At 33.1% G+C, this 23,610-nt stretch overlaps 1 protein-coding gene across 10 annotated transcripts in view; it reads right to left on the bottom strand.

Moving 5' to 3' along the window:
• The window catches only part of CCSER1 (coiled-coil serine rich protein 1), a 1,459,661-nt gene that overhangs the window by 868,630 nt on the left and 567,421 nt on the right, over window positions 1–23,610 (bottom strand). For all 10 annotated transcript variants that reach the window (XM_063663910.1, XM_054484478.1, XM_054484477.2 and 7 more), the window contains one exon: window positions 10,095–10,172. In XM_063663910.1, the coding sequence (XP_063519980.1) occupies window positions 10,095–10,172 (78 nt within the window). The remainder of the gene's footprint in view (window positions 1–10,094; window positions 10,173–23,610) is intronic.

Genomic DNA, 23,610 nt, shown 5'->3' with positions numbered 1-23,610 from the left:
ACATTGGTTCCTTAAATATATAGCTATTGTATGGTTTTATATTCAAAATTCATCAGCTATCCCTCAAAGAATTTTATTTTTGCCTGCTTATTTCTTCACCTATGTATTAATGAATCATATTTCTATACCATAATTATTGATTTATCAGCATCCACCCCAAATTATGTTTAGTTTTACCTATGTGCTTTCAGTTATCTGGCAGATAAAATATATTACCAGAAATTGGTATTACTTGTAGGATTGAATATTATCCCTTGCAAAACCAACATCATCTGCCATTTCACAATTACTGCCTCACTACTAACACAATTAAGCCAACCAACCAAACAAGATTTTACTAATCTCTGTATCATGCTATCTATTTATTTGTAATGTCAGAAAGTTACCTAAAGGATAAAAATAGGAAAACATTAAAAAATTAGTATCAGAAACTATCTTTGATTTTGTTCTTTTAGGATATTCTACATACAATATATTAACAAATCCTGCTGACCCCACATTCAAAATGTACTCGATATTCAATCAATTCTTATCCCCTCAACTTTTACCACTCCAGTTTAAGCCATCATAATCTTTAAACTATAGGAGCCTTGACTTCCTTCTTCTACCATGTCCAGTAATGCCTATATCTACACAGAAACCAAAGCAATAGTTTAACAATAGTCTGATTATGTCATTCTTTTTTTCAACAAACACTCCAATGGCTTTTCATCATATGTGAAATAAGATCTTAATTCTTTACCATGACATACTAGACCTTTTATGATAAGATTTCTCTGTGACCTAAACTTGTATTACTTGTCTCATCATTCATTCTACTCTAAAGACAATGTCTTGCCATTCCTGATAAGACCGAGTATTCTCTTGCTTTTGCAGTTGTTATTCTCAGGTTTCTTCCCATAAAAACATGAGTGGCTTTCTCCCTTTCTTCATTATGGTCTCTACTAAAATGTTCCATAATCAAAGTGGCCTTCCTTGGCCATCCTTTTTGAAACACCAACACACTCCAGTGCCACTTTCTATCCTTCATATTCCGCTTTACTTTTCATCATAACATTTATCACCCTACCTGATATTTTATATATTTATTTGCTGGTTGTCTATTCCTTCTCCCAAGAACCCAAACACCATTAATGTAGGGATTTAGTCCGTGTTGTTGACATCAATATACCAATACCTTAGAATATTACTAAGAACATGGTAGGTACTTGACAAATTGATTCATCAACAAATCCTTGAATGCATAGATGGCTTAGTAAAAAGTGACCAGAAATGCAGAAATATACCATAGTGGACTCTTCCAGACCAAGTGGGCTTCATCCCTGGGATGCAAGGCTGGTTCAATATATGCAAATCAATAAATGTAATCCAGCATATAAACAGAACCAAAGACAAAAAACACATGATTATTTCAATAGATGCAGAAAAGGCCTTTGACAAAATTCAACAGCATTTCATGCTAAAAATTATCAATAAATTAGATATTGATGGGACGTATCTCAAAATAATAAGAGCTATCTATGACAAACCCACAGCCAATATCATACTGAATGGGCAAAAACTGGAAGCATTCCCTTTGAAAACTGGCACAAGACAGGGATGCCCTCTTTACCACTCCTATTCAACATAGTGTTGGAAGTTCTGGCCAGGGCAATTAGGCAGGAGAAGGAAATAAATGGTATTTAATTAGGAAAAGAGGAAGTCAAATTGTCCTTGTTTGCAGATGACATGATTGTATATTTAGAAAACCCCATCGTCTCAGCCCAAAATCTCCTTAAGCTGATAAGCAACTTCAGCAAAGTCTCAGGATACAAAATCAATGTATAAAAATCACAAGCATTCTTATACACCAATAACAGACAAACAGAGAGCCAAATCATGAGTGAACTCCCATTCACAATTGCTTCAAAGAGAATCAAATACCTAGGAATCCAACTTACAAGGGATGTGAAGGACCTCTTCAAGGAGAACTACAAACCACTGCTCAATGAAATTAAAGAGGATACAAACAAATGGAAGAACATTCCATGCTTATGGGTAGGAAGAATCAATATCATGAAAATGGCCATACTGCCCAAGGTAATTTACAGATTCAATGCCATCCCCATCAAGCTACCAATGACTTTCTTCACAGAACTGGAAAAAACTACTTTAAAGTTCCTATGGAACCAAAAAAGAGCCCGCATCGCCAAGTCAATCCTAAGCCAAAAGAACAAAGCTGGAGGCATCACACTACCTGACTTCAAACTATACTACAAGGCTACAGTAACCAAAACAGCATGGTACTGGTACCAAAACAGAGATATAGACCAATGGAACAGAGCAGAGCCCTCAGAAATAACTCCGCATATCTACAACTATCTGATCTTTGACAAACCTGAGAAAAATAAGCAATGGGGAGAGGATTCCCTATTTAATAAATGCTGCCGGGAAAACTGGCTCGCCATATGTAGAAAGCTGAAACTGGATCCCTTCCTTACACCTTATACAAAAATTAATTCAAGATGGATTAAAGACTTAAATGTTAGACCTAAAACCATAAAAACCCTAGAAGAAAACCTAGGCATTACCATTCAGGACATAGGCATGGGCAAGGACTTCATGTCTAAAACACCAAAAGCAATGGCAACAAAAGCCAAAATTGACAAATGGGATCTAATTAAACTAAAGAGCTTCTGCACAGCAAAAGAAACCACCATCAGAGTGAACAGGCAACCTACAGAATGGGAGAAAATTTTCGCAACCTACTCATCTGACAAAGGGCTAATATCCAGAATCTACAATGAACTCAAATAAATTTACAAGAAAGAAACAAACAACCCCATCAAAAAGTGGGCAAAGGACATGAACAGACACTTCTCAAAAGAAGACATTTATGCAGCCAAAAAACACATGAAAAAATGCTCACCATCACTGGCCATCATAGAAATGCAAATCAAAACCACAATGAGATACCGTCTCACATCAGTTAGAATGGCAATCATTAAAAAGTCAGGAAACAACAGGTGCTGGAGAGGATGTGGAGAAATAGGAACACTTTTACACTGTTGGTGGGACTGTAAACTAGTTCAACCCTTGTGGAAGTCAGTGTGGCGATTCCTCAGGGATCTAGAACTAGAAATACCATTTGACACAGCCATCCCATTACTGGGTATATACCCAAAAGACTATAAATCATGCTGCTATAAAGACACATGCACATGTATGTTTATTGTGGCACTATTCACAATAGCAAAGACTTGGAACCAACCCAAATGTCCAACAATGATAGACTAGATTAAGAAAATGTGCCACATATACACCATGGAATACTATGCAGCCATAAAAAATGATGAGTTCATGTCCTTTGTAGGGACATGGATGAAATTAGAAATCATCATTCTCAGTAAACTATCACAAGAACAAAAAACCAAACACCACATATTCTCACTCATAGGTGGGAATTGAACAATGAGAACACACGGACACAGGAAGGGGAACATCACACTCTGAGGACTGTTGTGGGGTGGGGGGAGGGGGAGGGATAGCTTTAGGAGATATACCTAATGCTAAATGACTAGTTAATGGATGCAGCACACCAGCATGGCACATGTATACATATGTAACTAACCTGCACATTGTGCACATGTACCCTAAAACTTAAAGTATAATAATAAAAATAAATAAATAAATAAATAAATAAATAAAAAGCGATTTCTAATACTAAGAGAGACCATTACATTCAATAAATGAAAAGGAACAATAAAAACTCTCTCATACACACACAAAAATGAGTCTATGCAGGATACACAACAGATGATGTTGTGAAGGACATGCCACAGTTTGACCTCTGTCTTTCAGAGTTTCCAAATGTGTTCTTTTACATAATGATATATTTAGACGAAATAAATTGAAACTACTCACTATGTTGATGTTATAATATATAAACAAGTAAAATAGCAGCAGCGCTTTGTTCACAATGGGTGTTTCCCCAGTATTCTAAAGTGGTTAAATAATATTCCTTCACTGGAAGGTATGCTTTTAGGAGGTTACCAGGTTACGTTACCGTGGTGGTTTGGATAACAAAAGAAAAAGTTGCTATGGTGTATGCCTGATAAAAAGATACTATATGTTCTTTTGTTATTTTATTTTATTTTGTTTTTATTTTTTGAGATGGAGTCTCGCTCTGTAGCCCAGGCTGGAGTGCAGTGGCACAATCTCCACTCACTGCAATCTCCGCCTCCTGGGTTCATGCCATTCTCCTGCCTCAGCCTCCTGAGTAGCTGGGACTACAGGAGCCCGCAACCTCGCCAGGCTAATTTTTTGTATTTTTACTAGAGACGGGATTTCACCGTGTTAGCCAGGATGGTCTCGATCCCCTGACCTCGTGATCCAACCACCTCAGCCTCCCAAAGTGCTGGGACTACAGGTGTGAGCCACCGCGCCCGGCCAATATATATATGTTCTTATTGTTACAGAAACTATTATGTATTTTTTTCCAAGTAGTGTTTCATTATATTTACCAGTTTTCCCTCAAGACAAATTCATTATATTTACTCCTTCTCAAAATTAATAAACATTTCCATTAATCATTTTTCATAAGAGGAATCTGATATATGAGCTCAACTGAATACTCAAGGGTATAAAATAAATAGCATGACTTGTAGGAATAAATGTTAAACTTGAATCTTCATCAAAGTAAATAATTTATGTTTAAAATATATTTCTTTCATATTTGAAAATAAAGTAGTAGGAGTTCAGTGGCAAAATTTCTGCCCTACAGTATTTATAAGACTTTCTTGCATTGAACTTGGAGATCTTGCATCTATAAAAATAATAATCAACACTTACCTATGGGTTACTATGTGCTATTATAGACACTTTTCATTTATTAACTTGCTTAACCTTATAAGAACCTAATGAAGAAGTAGTTGCTGTTATTTTATAAATAAGATATGTGGACAAAAAATAACTGGCTCAAGGTCTCGCATAGCTAGAGAGTGGCAAAACTGGGGTTTGATCCTCCCAGACAGTCTCCTAATTAGACTGCATTGCTTCTAATGCTCCCAATTCTCTTTTCTGCTTTATTAAAAATAAACATTGTTTTAAAAATAGAAATAAGTGGTCATTATAGAAACTATAGAAAATTTTTCTTAAAATAGTATGACCCATCCCCAGAGTTGAAGATTGATAATTCTATATTTACTGCATCTTTTTTTCTACACACTTTATTTTATACAATAGGGAGCAAAGTGTGTGTTACTACACATTACTAATTCCTGAATCCAGGCTCTATGGTCACGTAAAGTTAATCATCATTTTTATTGCTTAACATACCAGTATTTCATGGTAGAACATATGTTTTTAAATAATAGGGATGGGGTCTCCCTATGTTGCTAAAGTTGGGCTCAAATTCGTGAGCTCAAGCGAACCTCCTGCCTCAGCTTCCCAAAGTGCTAGAATTAGAGGGGTGAGCCACTACACCCAGCCTACAAAAAAATTTTTTGAAACAATTTATTTATCTACTTCCTCCTTTCTATCCCCTGCTTAAGCAAAGTGGCTCTGTGCATATTAAAGTTAGGTTCATGTCATGGCAGAAGAATCTTCAGACACAATTCTATTCCTAAAAAGTACATCAAAGAGTTTTTTCTTGTTCTTATTCTTGTTATTGTTTTTTCAGTGCCCTGGCTGATTTAAGGAGAGAAGAAACATCTCTGAGAGAATCTTGGAGTTTCTTTAGACTAAAGAGTAATAACTAGGGATGAGGAAAAGAAGTCAGAGAACCTTGGATTTCATAAGAAGAAGAGACCTAGGAAAGAACCAAATGCCACATTGTCAGTTCCTTGGGAATGTGGCCAAACCTCAGAGAGGGTGGTGCCATTGTGCATTCCAGGTACTGTGATAATCCCTCTAGGCATTCCAGGAATGCAAACATCCCAGGGAAGCAGTAGTCAATGGGCCAAGAAATGCAATGAATTACGTTTGTTTGTTTTAAATTTTGATCAAGGATTGGTGAATGGAGGGTATTCCTCAATGCCTTTCTGCACTTTTGAAGCACAAAAGTCTTCAGAAGTTCAAAGAACAATAGAATAGAAGATTTTTATTTCCTGCTGAATTTATCACAGGATAAATGTAATACAGTACAGTAAGATAATATGATTTCCTAACATATCTAATAAAAAAAATTACTTAAGTAGGAAAAAAGACTAAAATGTAGCCATCATGCTTCATTGAATTACAAATAAATTTAAAAACTGATGAACACTACTAGCAAAAAGAACATGTCTCATGATAAATTGTACTTTTATGGAGGGTCAGGAGCAATGAGCCAGCTTTAGCTTCAAGATTGTTAGTTCCAGGAATGGATTGAGGCTGCTAATAACTGCATATGTACAAAACATTGAAAGGGTCATCCTACTAAAGAACAGTAAAATGTAGTGGCTTGAAGCCATCTTCAGTGGGGAGCATTTTACCAAGGCTAACAAAGGGAGATGTCAGGCAGATGAGATGGGAAGTGATTAGATGTTTGCAAGAAATCAGAGAGAATGTCAGAGGGAAAAGACAGAAAAGGATAGAATGAGCACATTAAAATTAACAACATCAATTTTGTTCAGGTTTAGTCCTCAGAAAACTATAAAAAACTTAATGGCTAAGCAATCCACTGTTTTTTATAAGAGCAATGTTTCACTTTAATGATCTTGAACTTTTATGATTCTGTTGTTGATGTTTGATAACATTTTGTTCCTACCTATGCAAAATTGGTTATCCTTTGGCTCTTCTATAATGATGTAGTGGCATGTGTCAGACCATATGTGTGTACAGTTGATATAATGCTGAATATTCTATTAAAAAACAACAAAAACTAGAGGTTATACATTTGCATTTTGTTTCCAAATAGATGCCCATAACAATAGTTTATAAAGGTAAAAGAATTTGACAGTTCTTATAAAAGAAACTTTTTGAACCAAGCATCCTAGAAACTCCTCAGTATCAAGAGGCTGCCCAGGAAATCTGCAGTTTATTATGTGTAGTATATGTGTAGTATATTTATTATGTGTAGTATATGTGTAGTATATTTATTATGTATAGTATATGTGTAGTATTATGTGTAGTATATGTGGAAGACTGTATTCTTCTATGAAGGAATACAGTCAAATACATTCATCGCCTGGCATGAATATAGTAGGAATGGTGATGACTGTGGTGACTGGAGTTTATGTGCCCTGTCTATATGGAGAAAGCCTTCTCATCTCTTATCAAGTAGTTCTACTTACAACGAGATCCACAAAGTTTCCAGATTTTTCAATTGTTTAAGACAAAGTTGGATGAATTTTTTTGTGAAATGTCCTCAGTTTTGAAAGGATAGCTACACCAAACAAACCACTCCAACAATGGTTTTTAAACAGTAAATATGAGTTTAGCAGGAACTGAACCATAGTGTGGGGGAATAGAGAAATGAGTATGTATGTGGGGCTTAGACTATCTTTCTCGGCAGATCGTTTTTATTTAATTGAAAGAATGGGCTCCAATACTAACAAAGTTGAAAAATGCTGCCATATTGGAAAAAATAAACATTCGATCCCAAACAAGACTGAATTACCATTTTAAATTCATGTATCTCTAAAGTTTAACCTACCTTGGGATAGTCCCTAGGATGCCATCTTTTTTTCCATACTTAATTTAATATATCTTACTATGGTACATTCTTAACAATAGCCAATTTCTTATCTAACATTCAAGAATAAAGGCATGGGTATTAGTGGGAAAGTATTTATTTTTTATAAAAATAATTTACCATTTGTCTTTATTTCAAATGATGTGGTTGAAATCTACTTAATCTGAATGTCATTCTAAAGGTAATGCTTAAAAAAAACCATGCACCTTGATAAACATACCAGCCAAAACAAGATATCTTCCTCCAACTGTTCTGAGTGCTTCCAAAACTGACCAAGAAAGTGGAGTAAATACCTTTCTTCTAGTAATCTAATTACTTCCCAGAAGAAAAAGGAAAATCAAATCCCTCAATCACCCACCAATATTAGAAGAAGCTTTGCTCTTCTAATGTTAGGGTGGATTGTGATGGGGTTGAGTGCTGAAATCACTGTATCTTAGAAAAGTAAGCTAAGAGGTTAAGAGGATTAATCTAATACTAACATGAAATATCATGTCACATTCATGGGGAATAGGTGAAAAAGACAACCTTTTATTTTCTAGTTACCTAGCTATTCAAATATCATAATTTTAATCAAAGTTTTAGACATATGAATTATAATATTAGACTTTTTCAGAATATGGTTACAAAAAAACTTAAATGTCTTCTATGTGTTATATAATTCTCAACATATCCTTGAAATTACAATGCTTTATACTGTTAAGATTCTGTTCAAAATAGTTCTGTATATTTTGTGTTTACGTAACATTATTATATTATTCATTTACACAACGACAATTTATAAACTAAAAATGAAAGAAGCAGATAAAGTTTTATTTCATAATTTTGAATTTTAAGTTTAGATACTTATAAACACTAGTGGGATAATTTTATAGGTGATTAAATACTTTGAAAAGATATAGGCAATATTCCTTTCACAAAAGGAGTAAATTAAAAGTCACTATAACTATGTTGGCCATCAAAAGACAATATTAAATATTATAAGCACTTGGAAGTTTTAATTTCTTATAGAACCATTTACATTTACCCCAAAACTACTGATCTCTCAGAACCAGTTAGAGAAACTAATTATATTTATATTAGCTTTATGTCAGCAGATTCTGAAATATGTCTAACCTTTTTTAACCTCTGTTAAAAAATACATTAATTTTCAAAGACTGTAATCATTGTTAATATATTAAAAAGAAAAAGTGGTTTCTGGTGAAGTTTTGAGAATTCAATTAAAATCTTGTTAAAGATATGCTTCTTCAGTAAATTTGTTCCATATACCATAAAACAGTAACATCAAACTTTGTAGCATTAGTATTATTTTCTCATTTATCTGTATAATAATAAAGAAAATATGTTTCAATAAATAATGTAATCAGAATACCATTCAGTATTTAACAATTAGCAGTTATAGAAAGGGCCTTCTAACAAATATTTGACTCTCATTAAGCAAAAAAGTATCCATAATTAGAAAACTAAATACTCTCATTTGAATTCATAGCCTTCTATAATTATCATTTCAACAAGACAGCAATATTGAGTATATGAAAATCCATGCCAGCAACTGTACTACGTATAAGCAATATAAAATTGAATAAGATACAGTCCTTAAATGAAAAATAAAAAACTCTCATAATAATTACATGTTAAAATATTGCAATCATAAAAGTGATAATCTTAAAATGTGCACCTGTCTTTGAACCAAACTATACTGAAATCAGTGCACTTAAGTACATCATCCCAACGTTTTAAGTTTTTTTCCTCAGGCTCTTAAGAATTGTTTTTATTTATAATAATCCTAATAATATCTAAATACCCCAGTACAAACATAAAATAGTTGATCTACAAGCTTTGGCTTAAATAGAAACATCTAATCTTGTGGCAAAACAAGACTTCGTATTTGTTATGTATATAGCTTCCCAAACTGAAAAAAATGTCACCAGTCATACCACATATTGATTTGCATATTTACTCGAATATTTATTAAATACAATATGTTTGGTGGAATGATTCCATATTTCAACTCTTGATTTTGACTCTTATTTTAAAAGAATTACATAATTAATTATTAGTAACCTAGCATTGCTAATGAAAATTTAACCACTAGATGAGGGCTGAATGTTTCCTTCTACCCCTATGATGTATATTAATATAATTACTATAAACAAAATATTTAAAACCTCTAATTCATGTGAATCAACCTATTACAATACAACTCCACCATTTACATGTAAGACAAACAATTGTCCCATAAAGTATTAATTTTCATTCAAACCTTTACCTTTAGTTAGCAATACAATGACAATGGAACACACAAAAAAATGATTTTAAGATTTGAAATCAGACCCTTGAAGAGTAAAGCAGTTCACTTCACCATCTACACATAAACTATTTTAAACTATTTCTTAACTATCCTAAAATTTTTATAAATAATGCTTTCTTGTTTGTTTTTTACCTTGAAAGGCACTGGCTCTTCAGTAAGAGGACTAACAGGAAGTGACGTGGTACTGCTTGCTGGACTCATGTCTGCACTCTGCAAGGACAGTGAAATTGAATTAAATTAGGATTGTTTTGTAGTCATTTTGACTATCCATAATTTAGAAAAATAAATAAATCATTAAAATAAACAAATAAGTAAAATATGAACGTAAAAAATCAGATTTAATGCAGATTTAATCATAATTATATAATCATTCCTTATGTAGAAACGATTATCTGGGAAATTAGTCAAATTATCACTCTTCAGGTATATTTTAAGTGCATTTTATCAAATATAATGGCCATTTTTTGTGTTAGGGTGGTATTTATTATCATCATTGCTTAATTTATATTTTACCTTTTTTAAATTAAACTGTATCCGTAATAATTCATTATGTTGCTATTTCAATGTATTTCAGACTGATTTTCAAACACAGATTAGTTTTTCTTCTATAAAGATTTAAATCATTGCAACCACTTTTTTCATTATGTAAACCAATCTGCCATAATATACAATTACAAACTGAAAAAATATTAAATTTTTTAAATTCCTAAATTCATAGCCCCTGACATTTTACCTTTCTTTTCTTCTGCTAAACAAAAATTTACGGATAAAAGATTTACACAAATGTAAGAGAATGCCTGGAATGTTGCTAATGGCTGTTTATCTAGTCTTTTTAAAATAAAATCAATTAAAACGTCTTTAATGAGAAATTAGCCTAAAAAAGATATATCAGTTAGAAGTTCATCATTAATTTACTTTTCTAAAAGCAACAAAAAGTTACTAATAGTAGGTAGCAACAGAAGTCATTTTATTATATTCTTAACAGTCTCTCAGAGGGATTCTCCCATATGCAAATAAAACAAAAGAAAACATTGAAAAGAATATATACCTACATTTTCAGCTTGGTTTCTAAATATATGTGCAAACACACAGAAATTTTGCAGTGAAGATTAAAACCAAAGAATGAATTCACCTCAAGTGAGATAAGGATATAAGTAGACAAGTTTGACTCACTTAAGTTTCAACAAAAGAACGCATTCAAAGCATAGGTGCTACAACCACTACTTATTCTTAGAGACTTTCTATTCAAGGATTATTTTTAATTCACTGTATTCGAATGTACAATAAACTGGACATATTTTAAATATCCATTAAGTTGGGACTACTTATGACTCCCTAGTCCAGAAACCAAGGATAAGAACTATAAACACAGGAACCAAGATATTCAGCATAATGTTAATTTAACACACACCACACCTATTTTGGAAATTGATATAAGGCAGTGCATTGAGTAAAAATATCTAAAGAAGGAAATCAGGTAAAAATTGAACAATAATCTACTAAAGGAAGTAGGAAAATACATGCACCAGATAATTGAGGTGAGTTAGTTATCGACTTTAATTTCAAAATTTATCCGGAGTTCTACGCCATTTATTTGATCAATCCAGGAAATATTATGAATTGCTGACTCTCGCTCTCTGATTATATGACATAATAGAGAAACAAGGCTGGTCTTGCTAACTAATTTACCGCAGGATGTTAACACAAGACATGAATGAAGCTTTATGCTGAAAAACACAGAAAAAAAGACTCTTGAGCTAAATCTCTTAAAGTTGGATTTCTCACAAGAATTTAAGCAAGTGACAGAACATAATTCATTCATAGTTGAATTATCCGATATTTACCTGTAGTATGGACAGCCTGCATAGCTTATTAAAGTATCATACCCTCAAAAATTATATATTTAGGAGACATAGATGACATTCACTTGTAAAAATTGAAAAGCCTGGATCACAGTCTTTCCAATGAAGGTTTAATTTTCATAAGAACATGAGTGCAAAGTCAAGGTTCATGGTAAACTTCTTTAAAGGTTGAGGTCTCCCACAACTTTCCAGAAATTAATGTATAAATCAAAGGGTAGTAAAAAGCAGACTCCAAATTTTACATTATGTAACATTGATTCTTTGAATGTCATTCTAAGAGAAAATTGTGTTCTAGCTATAATTTTCAAATCAATCTTAAAGTGTGACACCTTAATTCTACTGTTCTGAGGAAATCTTGAGATAAATATTTTAAAAAAACAAATCAATCTCATATGACAACAGCTGATAAACTGTACTTAGTTATCAAGTTGAGAAATACATAAATTATTTTCATGTTTATCCTATTGTTTTCCCATTTGCTTTTCAGAGATCTGTAATTTAGATATCATTCCAATTTGCTTATTCTTTTAGATCAAATACTATTGTAAAGCTTTTGAAGATAAATCTTGTCCACATTTCATATTTTAATCCATTTACTCTTTCATTCAACAATAGCAATACTGATACAATTTAATATCTAAATAAAATACTTAAGTTACATTTGATGTTTTTAAAAGCTAACAGTTTTAGTTAATCCACAACTTTCTTCATAAAATGTTCTGTCAGAATTATGGCTTCATCTGCTTTTGATATATTTCAGAGATTTTACAAGTGATTGGTTCATAATAATGTGAAAGTGAATCCTATGGGAAAATAGAAGAGCTATTTTCTAAAAGAAGCAAATATCTCAACAGAATAAATCTCCTTAATTCTCATGAATTTTTTTTTAATCCATTGGAGACACACTAGAGATTTCTGTCATAAGAAGCCTATTCTAACAAGTGTTCTTAACCTGATTTTTGGTTGTAAGTCCAACAGACAAACTGCTTCTTTCAAACACTAGCACAGATAAGTAATATGAACCTAACATTTTACCTACCATTAAAATGTTATTTTGCACAAATTGGTCACCTCTCCCTTTCTATTTCTATTTAATGTAGACTATGTTCTCTTTCATTTTTCTCCTAAGTGTCATCCTTAGGTTCAATAATAAAATCTAGACAAGAATTTACTGAGCATATTATAAATATTCTGGCTAATATCACCTTCTTTTTATGAATATTGCCTCTAGAATTCTTTCTACTTGCCTAATTTTAAAAAAACTCTTTCACTTCTTTGTTGCTGTTGTTTTTAGAAGACAATTTCCTTAATTGACAAGTGATTTCATTCCTCACCTCCAACCCATCCTTTTCTTTAAATCAACTTTATTGAGATATAACATACCTACAGAATAATGCAGTTTTTGAGCATACAATTAGATGAGTTTTGACAAATATATCCATATATGTAACCACCACCAATATCAGATACAGAACATTTTCATCACCTCAAAATGTTCCCTCATGCGCCTCTGTATTGAACTATCCCCATCCCTGCTCCCAGGAAACAATGGTGTGTTTTCTTTTACTAGTTTGCTTTGGGCTGCTCTAGAATTTCATATAATTAGAAGTGTATAGCATGAACTCTTTTGGGTCTGGCTTATTTCACTCAGCAAAATGATTCTGAAATTCATTATGTCATATTGGTGCATATTTCAGTAGTCTATTATTTCAAAATGTTGTATAGTATTTCATGGTGGACAGAAATTTGCTTATTCACTCACTTCCTGATGGGATTTGTGTTACTTCCTATTTGGGGCTCTAATGAAAAAAACATGCTGAACATTCATGTATATATCTTTTTTGGACATGTGTTTTAATGCGTCTTTAGTAAATACTTAGCAATGATATATCTGGGTCTTCTGGCAAATTTATATCATCCTGTATTATGTAAACTTTATAAGAAACTGACAACTATTTTCCAAAAGGATTGTAATATTTTGCACTTCTACTTGTCCTACGTCTTGGAAACATTGGTCTATCAGTCTTTTTTAAAAAATTAGGCATTTTATGGGTGTGCAGTGGAAGCTCATTGTGGTTTTAACTTTCTCTTCCATGGGCTACTAATGATGTTAAGCATCATTTCATGTGCCCATTAACCATTAGTATATCTCATTTGCTAAGAGTATTAAAATATTTTGCCAATTTTTATCATTGGATTATTGTATACAAATCCTTTGTCATATATGTTTATTACAAATATTTTTACCCAGTTTGTGGTTTAACTTTTTATTTTCTTAACCACATATTCAAAAGAGCCAAAGTTTTCTAAACTATTTGTTTTTTTAGCTTGATTTTGTGGTGTGTGGTTTTGGTGTTTTACCTAAGAAATATTGGCCTACCAATCACGTTCTCAAAGATTCTCTCTTACGTTTTCTTCTGCTAACCTTTCACTTCAATACATATGGGCAAAAGATAGCAGGATCAGAGATTTATTCTTTGAAGATGCTTTTCCAATTTCTTGGTATACAATAAACATTAAATAATCCTGATACTATATGTGTTATAGCACAAGATTTTCACAGGTTAATTTGAATTTTAGCAAGTAATCTCAGATATTTTAACCAACCTTTCTCATAATATGAAAGTCTTATATTTACTCATGTCTTCACTATAATTATAATAAATAAAAATATGGAATTATTATGTGTAGATATATCTAAGGAAGGGTAGGAAGGCTTTGCTACAGCACTGAAATGTTTAAAGTAATATTCAAGACTCTCATCAGAGTGGGATATTATGGAACTTCCTAGGAAGATAATTAGCAGAAGGAGAGAAGTGAAATATTTAGTTGGGAAGAAGAATAGAAATACCAAGAGAAGCAATGTTTCTATTATCTCAGAGACTGTTTCTCTTACCATTGGACTCATCTTTGGCCCTGAGCAAAAAGAGGGAGCAAGCAAACATAAAAAAAGCTATTTTAAATAAAATCCCAAGAGACAGATGGGAAATACTACCCTCTTCTTCAAAAATTTCAATGGAATAAACTATGATCTAAGCACACAGAGTTTCCTGCAAACACCATGCCACCTTATCATATTCAAATCTGCAATACAGTGTTGGTGAAGAGCAGATATCAACAGGCTAAATGAAAATGACCCCATACTAAAGGAAAACAATGGCAGGAGGAGGACTAGAACTTCTCTTAGCTCCTATGAGATGGCTCCTTAAAACATATATGAATAATCAGGGACAATTTATCAAGAAATTGGAAAAAGCAGATAAGTGGTCTCATTGAAATCTTCAAACTCAATATCTTTGTACCAACTTAAAGTTAATTAACAGAAGTCATTTTTGATGAGAAAAAATAAGTATACAAGGTTTATTAACAACAACCACAATAAAACCCAAGTGAAAAGTAAGACTTGCAAATCATAAGAGTTCGTCTACCCCAAAATAAATAATGAGCATGAAAGAAAATATTTTTTGTTATACTAATAGCAACTTTTTTTTCTCAAGTTAAATCTAGACAAAAATTTGGGGAAATAGTGTATCATCTGTTACTATAAACAATGATTTAAATGTTTAGTTTGAAAATGTGAACATGCTCAATGGACACTGCTTAATTGGCATTGGGCAAAGTACATAGTTGAGAGCTTTGAAACTCAATATTCTGTCACTAAAAAAGCAGAGAAATTGAAGAATAAGAGGCACTATTAAAAATCAGAAAATAAAGTTGATATTTTGAGTGTTACATCTTAACTGCTACTATTATATTTATTATTGATAAATACAAACGTGTATTCATTTTAATAGCATTGGGAAACAGTATTCTCTTCTTCATTTTGATATGAAGAAAGGAAGAACTCTCAATTGATTCACAAACTATTTGTCACTTAGTACTATCAATGTTCTGTGTATACAATTTCCAAGTCGGCCGTGTGTATCTAACAACATAAAATTTAGGCTACCCTCTTTGGGTCCCCTCCCTTTGTATGGGAGCTCTGTTTTCACTCTATTAAATCTTGCAACTGCAAAAACAAACAAACAAACAAAATATAAAATTTAAAATTTAAATTTATTTTTGAAATATAGTTAACTGATTCATAAGTTAGGGAGTTAATTTTTAATCCATGAAAATGAAAGAATCTTTTACAAGTATTATAAATATTTTATTGTATGTCTTATGTTTTTCTTCTGATTCTGCGGAAAATGTGTTAATTTTATTAAATAAAATATCCTTACTAACACACAGTGCCTAGATCTTGTTTTTTTTTTTTTTTTTTTTCTAAAAAAGAAATCAGGGCTCCTAGGAGAAATGTCTAATTCCAAGTCCAGGATGGGACAAGTAATTTACAAGAGGCACAAGATGATTCTGGAGCATCCTGTGGTACCATAAAGCAAGGAAGTACTAAAAAAACAAAAGAACAGGGGTATGCCAAACAGACAAAGAACAAAGAAGTCAACACGAAAGAGCTCCCAAATGCCAAAGCTGGAACAATTCAAACAACAACATAAATAACATACTACGGAGTATAACTCAAAGTATTAAAAGAATGAGCAAATAAATAGGGAGAAGAGACACATTTTTTTCAGAAAAATTCCAAATCAGCAAATAAATAGAGAGACGAGACAAATCTTTTTTCAGAAGAATTCCAAATAATTCATTTAGCTAGTTCTCTTCAAGAGATGAAACTTAACACCCTATTCCCACCCTCAGGCTGCACTGAATGACTTTCTTCCAAAGTGTAATGTATGAAAAAAGGAAAATGTAACTTCACAGTGGAGAGACCCAGCAGACACTACCTCAACCAAGTGATCAAGGGTAGCATTATGTAGACAGCATGAACGTTGTATAATGTGAAGAGAGGGATCCTTCACATCTATGGTCTTCTACCCTCAAACCAATGGCCACAGTCTAATCATGAGAAAAATATCAGACAAATCTAAATCGAGGAATGTTCTGCAAAAACCTAATCAGTGCTTAACAAGAAAAGTGTGAGAAACTTTCACTGAGCAGGCATGGCGAACAACAATAATAAAGCAATGGTCTTCAACCTTTTTGGCATGAGGGACCGTTTTCATGGAAAACGATTTTTCCACAGAGTGGGAGGGGGATGATTTAGGGATGATTCAAGTGCATTACATTTATTGTGCACTTTATTTCTATTATTATTACATTGTAACATATAATGAAATAATTATACAACTCACCATAATGTAGAATCAGTAGGAGCCCTGATCTTGTTTTCCTGCAACTAGATGTCCCATCTTGGGAGGGATGGGAGAATGTGACACATCATCAGGCATTAGAATCTCATAAGGAGCATTCAAACCTCGCATGTGCAGTTCACACTAGGGTTAGCGCTCCTAAGGGTCTCTAATGCCGCAGCTGATCTGAAAGGCAGGTGGAGCTCAGTTGGTAATGGCAATGATGCGGAGCAGCTGTAAGCACAGCTGAAGCTTAGCTCACTCGCCCTCCGCTCACCTCCTGCAGTGCGGCTCAGTTCCAATGAGCCACGGACCACTGGTCCGTGGCCAGGAAGTTGGGGACCCTTGTAATAAAATATCCTGAATGTGACTCGGGAATAACAAAAAGGACATTAAGGAAAACTGTTAAAATCCAAATACATTGATCAGTTGAGTTAATAGTAATGCACCAACGATGGTTTTTTAAGTTGTGAGAAATGTACTCTGCTGAGGTTGGATGATAACAGTAGGAGAAACTCAGGAGTTTATGACACTCGTCTGTACTGTCTCTGCATATTTTCTGTAAATATAAAACTATTCCCCAATTAAAAGTTTATTTTAAAAATTCTTCATTAGCAATATAACCAGGCTATTCATTGTTATAATACATAATAGTCATTTACTCATAGCCTCTGAGTTTTTATCAGGGCTTTTAAAACTTTCATCAAAATAAATTTTGACAGATCATTTTATTGAGATGCAAAATCTCTCCATTAGAGAATCTTTAATCTTCTATTAAGTTCTCCCAGAAAAGCTGATGTTAAATTGTTTTGCATACTTTCATGTTCCATATGGGAATGCTGAAGGAAAGCTTCAGTCATATAAAATGATCTATTTGTTTGGGTACTATTAAGGTGCTTGGTAGAGTGAGTTTGCATTATTAATATTTACTGAATGCTATAATTCCACAGTACAGATCCATTAATTATGCCTCCCCTGAAAGCATAATTAATGGATCTGTCCTATGGGTTAAAGTTTATTTATAAGGATTTGTTGAAGTGAAACATGATCAATTGGGCTGAAATCTTCTGAGTACACAAAAAGATTTAAGGGTTAGTGAAATATTTTAACTTTTTTAAGCCATTAGGGTAAATTCTATAATGATTCTCTAGACTTAATAAAATTAAATTTCCCCCTTTTAAATGTGTTAACTAATTTTAGGATGTATTCTCATAGTTGTAAAATTACACAGAAAACATATACACATGGTTTAGTATATTGCTGCTTTAATAATCAATGGTGTTATCACTGATAAAGCACATAATTTTGATTTCTATAGTATAAATGGGCCATTTTTCTTAAAAATATCTTTCTTTTTTAGAGGTGTCAATTTTCTGTGAAAATTCAGTCATTTATTCAGCCATTCAAAAAGTATTGAGTACACGTTAAACTTCCCTGCTCTTAGACTTTAAGTTTTGCCATGATTGTCCGCATTGGTAAGACCTGGTTAGGCTTGCTGTTGGCCCAAGAACTTAGTAAGAAAGGGAATACAGAATATCTAATTGTGACACAGAAAAACATCTCATATATATATATATATATATATATATATATATATATATATAAACACACATACATATTAGTGGGTAGATTTTCAGTGTCTAATGTGTGTCCTTCACTAGTTATACCTGCAAAAGGCAAGAAGCCAAGAGGCCTGGACTCCTCCAATCCAGGGTGCTGACTACTGAATTACAGGCACTCCTCTCAGAGGAACAAGGCTGATTCCACTACTTCATTCTCTAAGTGGTGCATATTCCATGCCTCAAGTGTTTTTGTTTTAGCAGTAAACCAAAACAAGAGCAATAGGAAATTGAGTTTAATCTCTAAATCTGGACTAGCCCATTGTACTTTAGTCTGGTTCAACAACCTTTTCCATTCCGGTCACATCTTTTACTGGTCTTGTTTCCTCCAAGTGAAAATGCAAGCTTTTTTCTTTATAATATATTCTTACAGTTTATAGCTGCTGTTTTTGCCTTCCTAGCATCCAGTTCATTTCACTTGTTAACATTCTGGGTTTCCATTGGGGAGTGATTTCTCCTAAACTTTCAATCCATTTGCTTTGAATACTACTGGTCCAAAACCCTTAAAATAGATGTGAGCATATAATCAAGGCCTAATCAACCTTTCCTGCCAGTCACAAAATGGCACAGAAGCCACATTATTTAAACGGAGCTCAAATCTGGGAACTGTGGTGGAATTTTGAAAAGGAGATGCTCTCATTCAGCTAATACACCTGAAGTCATAAGAACGTGTTTCTGTCTGAATTGACTGAAGTCACCAAGTAGATGGAATATCCTTAGGAGCAAATCCAACACTGAGTCAATCTAGGAAATGGCAAGAAATACACTAAGTTCCAAGGGAATCTTTGGTATGTTGATAATCCAGCTCTACATGGACAAATAATTTTCACAAAACAGTGTGTCTAATATGTAAGCATTATGTCTCATATAGATATGTGTTGCTTAATGATGAAGAGAAATTCAAAGAAATGCATTGTTAGGTGCTTTTGCCACTGTGCAAACATTATAGAGTGCACATATACAAACTTAGATAGCTTAGTCTACTACACATCTAGGCAATATGGTTTAGCGTATTGCTCTTAGGCTACAAGTCTGTACAGCATGTTACTGTACTGAATATTGTAGGCAACCAAAACACAATGGTATTTGTGTATCCAACCATATCTAAACATAGAAAAGGTATAGTAAAAATACAGTATTATAATTATACAGCACATAACTGTATGGGAATAAGCACTATGATTGGGAAGTTGCAAGTTGTAAAATCTAAAATTTAGAATTGGCTGACAAAAGTAGACAGCCATAAAACCACTTTATTCTAGGCTGGGAAGTTAACAATATTTATATAGTATCAAGTTAATTTATTACTTTCTACATTTTTGGAGCTTAGATTATATATTTTTGAATTGGGAACATCATAAAACTTTATCACAAAAATGCCTGGACATAAAAGTATTTACTACTTTTTAAAAATTTTTGTACATATTTTTAATTTGGATAACATATTCACATAGTCCAAAATTCAAAAAGTACAACATATTTTTCCAGAAATAATGCCTTTCTTTTACCACTAGTGACCAGCCATTCAGAGGCCACCAATTTTAGCCATGTATTATATAACCTTCTACAGATGTTATATGGATAAAAATAGAAAAATATACACAAATATTTATATATAGTTATTTATTTTTTATACATATAGGGTAATATACATATTATTCTTAAACTTGCTGTTTTACCATATATTTACGTATAATGGGTTCCCTTACTATTTGTTATGACTGTATATCAATACTATATAGTATTACATTTTATGGGTATATTATAATATAGTTAACTAGTGTTATATTCTCTTTTGCATTACAAACAGAGCTGAAGTGAATAATCTTATATTTTATGCAAATTTACCTATAAGATACATTTTGAGATGTGAAATTATTGGGCTGAAAGATACATTCAAATGTAGTTTTGAATAATATTACCAAATTGTCCTGCATAGAGATTCTACCAGTACACACATCCACATAAGGCTTAAGAGTGAATATTTTCTCACTGCCTCACCATGTATTCTCTACTTGAAAAGGCTTTTAGTACAGATCCAAAGGTAAACAAAAGCTCTGGTTCACCCTCCTGAAATCACAGAGAGGACAGAAAGCAGCTTTTTAAATCCTCTTTCCTCCTGGTATCAATAATCTAAGACAGTTGGTAGATACAATATCCCAAGAGATGATTGTCTCAGTGTTGACTTAGCTTTGCTCTTAGTTCTACTCTGATCTTGTGATACAATTCCAATTACTAATCTCTTGCTTTAGTGTTTAGTCACTAACTGAAAGCTAAATCAAATCTGTGACCAAACTCTAGAATAACCCAAATTACTAGGCTATGGCAAAGCAATAACCCGGCTCATCCCTTCAGAGTGAATCTCACAGAAGAAATCGGAAATTGGTCCTTGGTTTGGAAGGTTCAGAAATTAAACTATACCAATTCACATAGGGACGAGTAGGTTTTGTGGGGATGATTCAAAATTAAATGAATAATGAACTGTACTTTGTCAGATATTGGCCAACATATTAACTAACAACGGAAACTAAACTTGGCATAAGAATTACTGGTAATCTGTTTATAAAGTTCTTCACTTTTGGTGAACAGAATCACTCAGAAACCACACTACAGACCTAAAGGTTCTTTGTTTCATATAAAGGTAGGAAACAATAACTGGATCCTCTCAAAGGATGCTAACATCAAGTTATGGTAAATATATAAATAAATACAAATCATTTAGAATCAGGGCACTTTCTCATTTGAACAGTGTTAGAGCATTACCACAATGACTACCATTCATACTAGCTCATTTATTTACAAAAAAAAATCTACTACTAAAAATACAATTATTTCATGCCAGATACACTGCAATGTAATTGAGAAGAAAAATACCTAATTTTATTAGTAATATTTTTAAAACCAGCTTATTTTTATTGATAGTGGTATTGGTTACCGCAACAATAACTAAGCTTATTGGTTTTATCTTGCTCTTGTTTGCTTCAATTTTAGAAAACTGCAGTTTCTAACTTTATATCAAAATTCCAGGAGTTCATATATTTATTTGAACCTTTAAGTCCTTGTAGCATTCCCCCAAGGTGCTGTATAGATACTTGGAGGCTGAGTCCCTATTTTAACCCACAATTTTTCCCAGGGAAAGAAATTATGTCTCTGACCCCTTATCTATGTAGTGGGATCTGAACCAATTGTGGCAAGGCCTCTTTATGTTTTGGTCTATGACTTGAATCTTCATATCCCTCAGTTCATTTATCTTATTAAATATTCTTGGTATGTTCAGCAGTGTCCAACCAGTCAGAATTGTGTTCTAGTTTTATTAACAACATATAACAGACAGTCTTGAGAACCTATAACAAACAAGATACTATAATGTGTGCTTAATAAAAAAAAAATGTTTGCCTCCAATTACCTTAAGTTCACTAGGGGAGACAAGCAAGTATTAAAAGTACAAACTAGAAAAAGGAATAAATGAATAAATAGATAGAAAAAGGAAAAAATTCCAACGATTCAAAGATAATCACAAATAAAATATATATTTTTAGATATTTAAAAGTAGATATTTAAAGATTTGAAAGGAAAAGATCCAAGATGGCCGAATAGAAGCAGCTGCGGTCCACGGCACTCACAGAGAGGAATGAAAAGGGGTGAATGAATTCAACGCTTTCAACTGAAATATCCAGGTTCTCACACTGGGACTGAAAGAGACTTAGACGGACTTAGAGAGAAATATGTCTGATGGAGCTGAAATACACAACACAAGAACTTCACAATTCAATCACAGGTAGCAGAATAGATCGAGCATAGGAAAGAATTTCAGAGCTTGAATACTACCTTTTTGAAATAAGACAGGAAGACAAGAATAAACAAAAAAGAATGAAAATAAATGAATAGAACCTCCAAGAAATATGGGATTATGTAGAGACTGAAACTACGACTGATTGGGGCACCTGAAAAAGATGGGGAGAATGGAATGAAGCTGGAAAACATACTCCAGGATATCATCCGGAAGAACTTCCCCAACCAAGCAAGACAGGCCAACATTCAAATTCAGAAAATGCAGAGAACCCCAGTAAGATACTCCACAAGGAGTTCAACCCCAAGACACATAGTCATCAGACTCTCTAAGATTGAAATTACAAAAAAAAAAAAATAGTTTAAGGGCAGCCAGAGAGAAAGGCCAGTTCACGTAGAAAGGGAAGCCCATCAGACTAAAAGTGGACCTCTCAGTGGAAAGCCTACAAGCCAGAAGAGAGTGGGGGCCAATATCCAGCATTCTTAAGGAAAAAAATTTCCAACATAGTATTTTATATCTGGCCAAACTAAGCTTCATAAGTGAAAGAGAAATAAGATCATTTTCAAACAAACAAATGCTTAGGGAATTCATCACTACCAGGCCTGCCTTGCAAGAGCTCCTGAAGGAAGCACGTGATAGGGAAGGGAAAAACCATTACCAGCCACTACAAAACACACTGAAGTACACAGACCAGTGACACTAAGAAGCTACCACCTAAACAAGTCTGCAAAATAACCAGCTAGCATCATTATGACAGGATCAAATTCACACATAACGGTATTAACCTTGAATGTAAATGGGCTAAACGTCCCAATTAAAAGACACAGAATGGCAAGCTAGATAAAGAAAAAAGACCCATCAGTGTGCTGTCTTGAAAAGATCCATCTCATGTGCAAAGACAAACATAGGCTCAAAATAAAGGGATGGAGGAAAATTTACCAAGCAAATGGAAAAAAGAAAAAAGCAGGAGTTGCTATCCTACTATTTGACAAAACAGAATTTAAACCAACAATGATTAAAAAAAAAAAAAAGACAAAGAAGGACATTATATAATGGTAAAGACTTCAATTCGACAAGAAGTCCTAACTATCCTAAATATATATACACTCAATACAGGAGCACCCAGATTCATAAAGCAAGTTCCCAGAGACCTGCAAAAAGACTTCAACTCCCACACAATAATAGTGG

Source organism: Pongo pygmaeus, chromosome 3 (genome assembly GCF_028885625.2).
Source record: "Pongo pygmaeus isolate AG05252 chromosome 3, NHGRI_mPonPyg2-v2.0_pri, whole genome shotgun sequence".
Classification (NCBI taxonomy): domain Eukaryota; kingdom Metazoa; phylum Chordata; class Mammalia; order Primates; family Hominidae; genus Pongo; species Pongo pygmaeus.
Note: the sequence above shows the minus strand (reverse complement) of the source record. Positions and strands in the feature narration are given on the sequence as shown.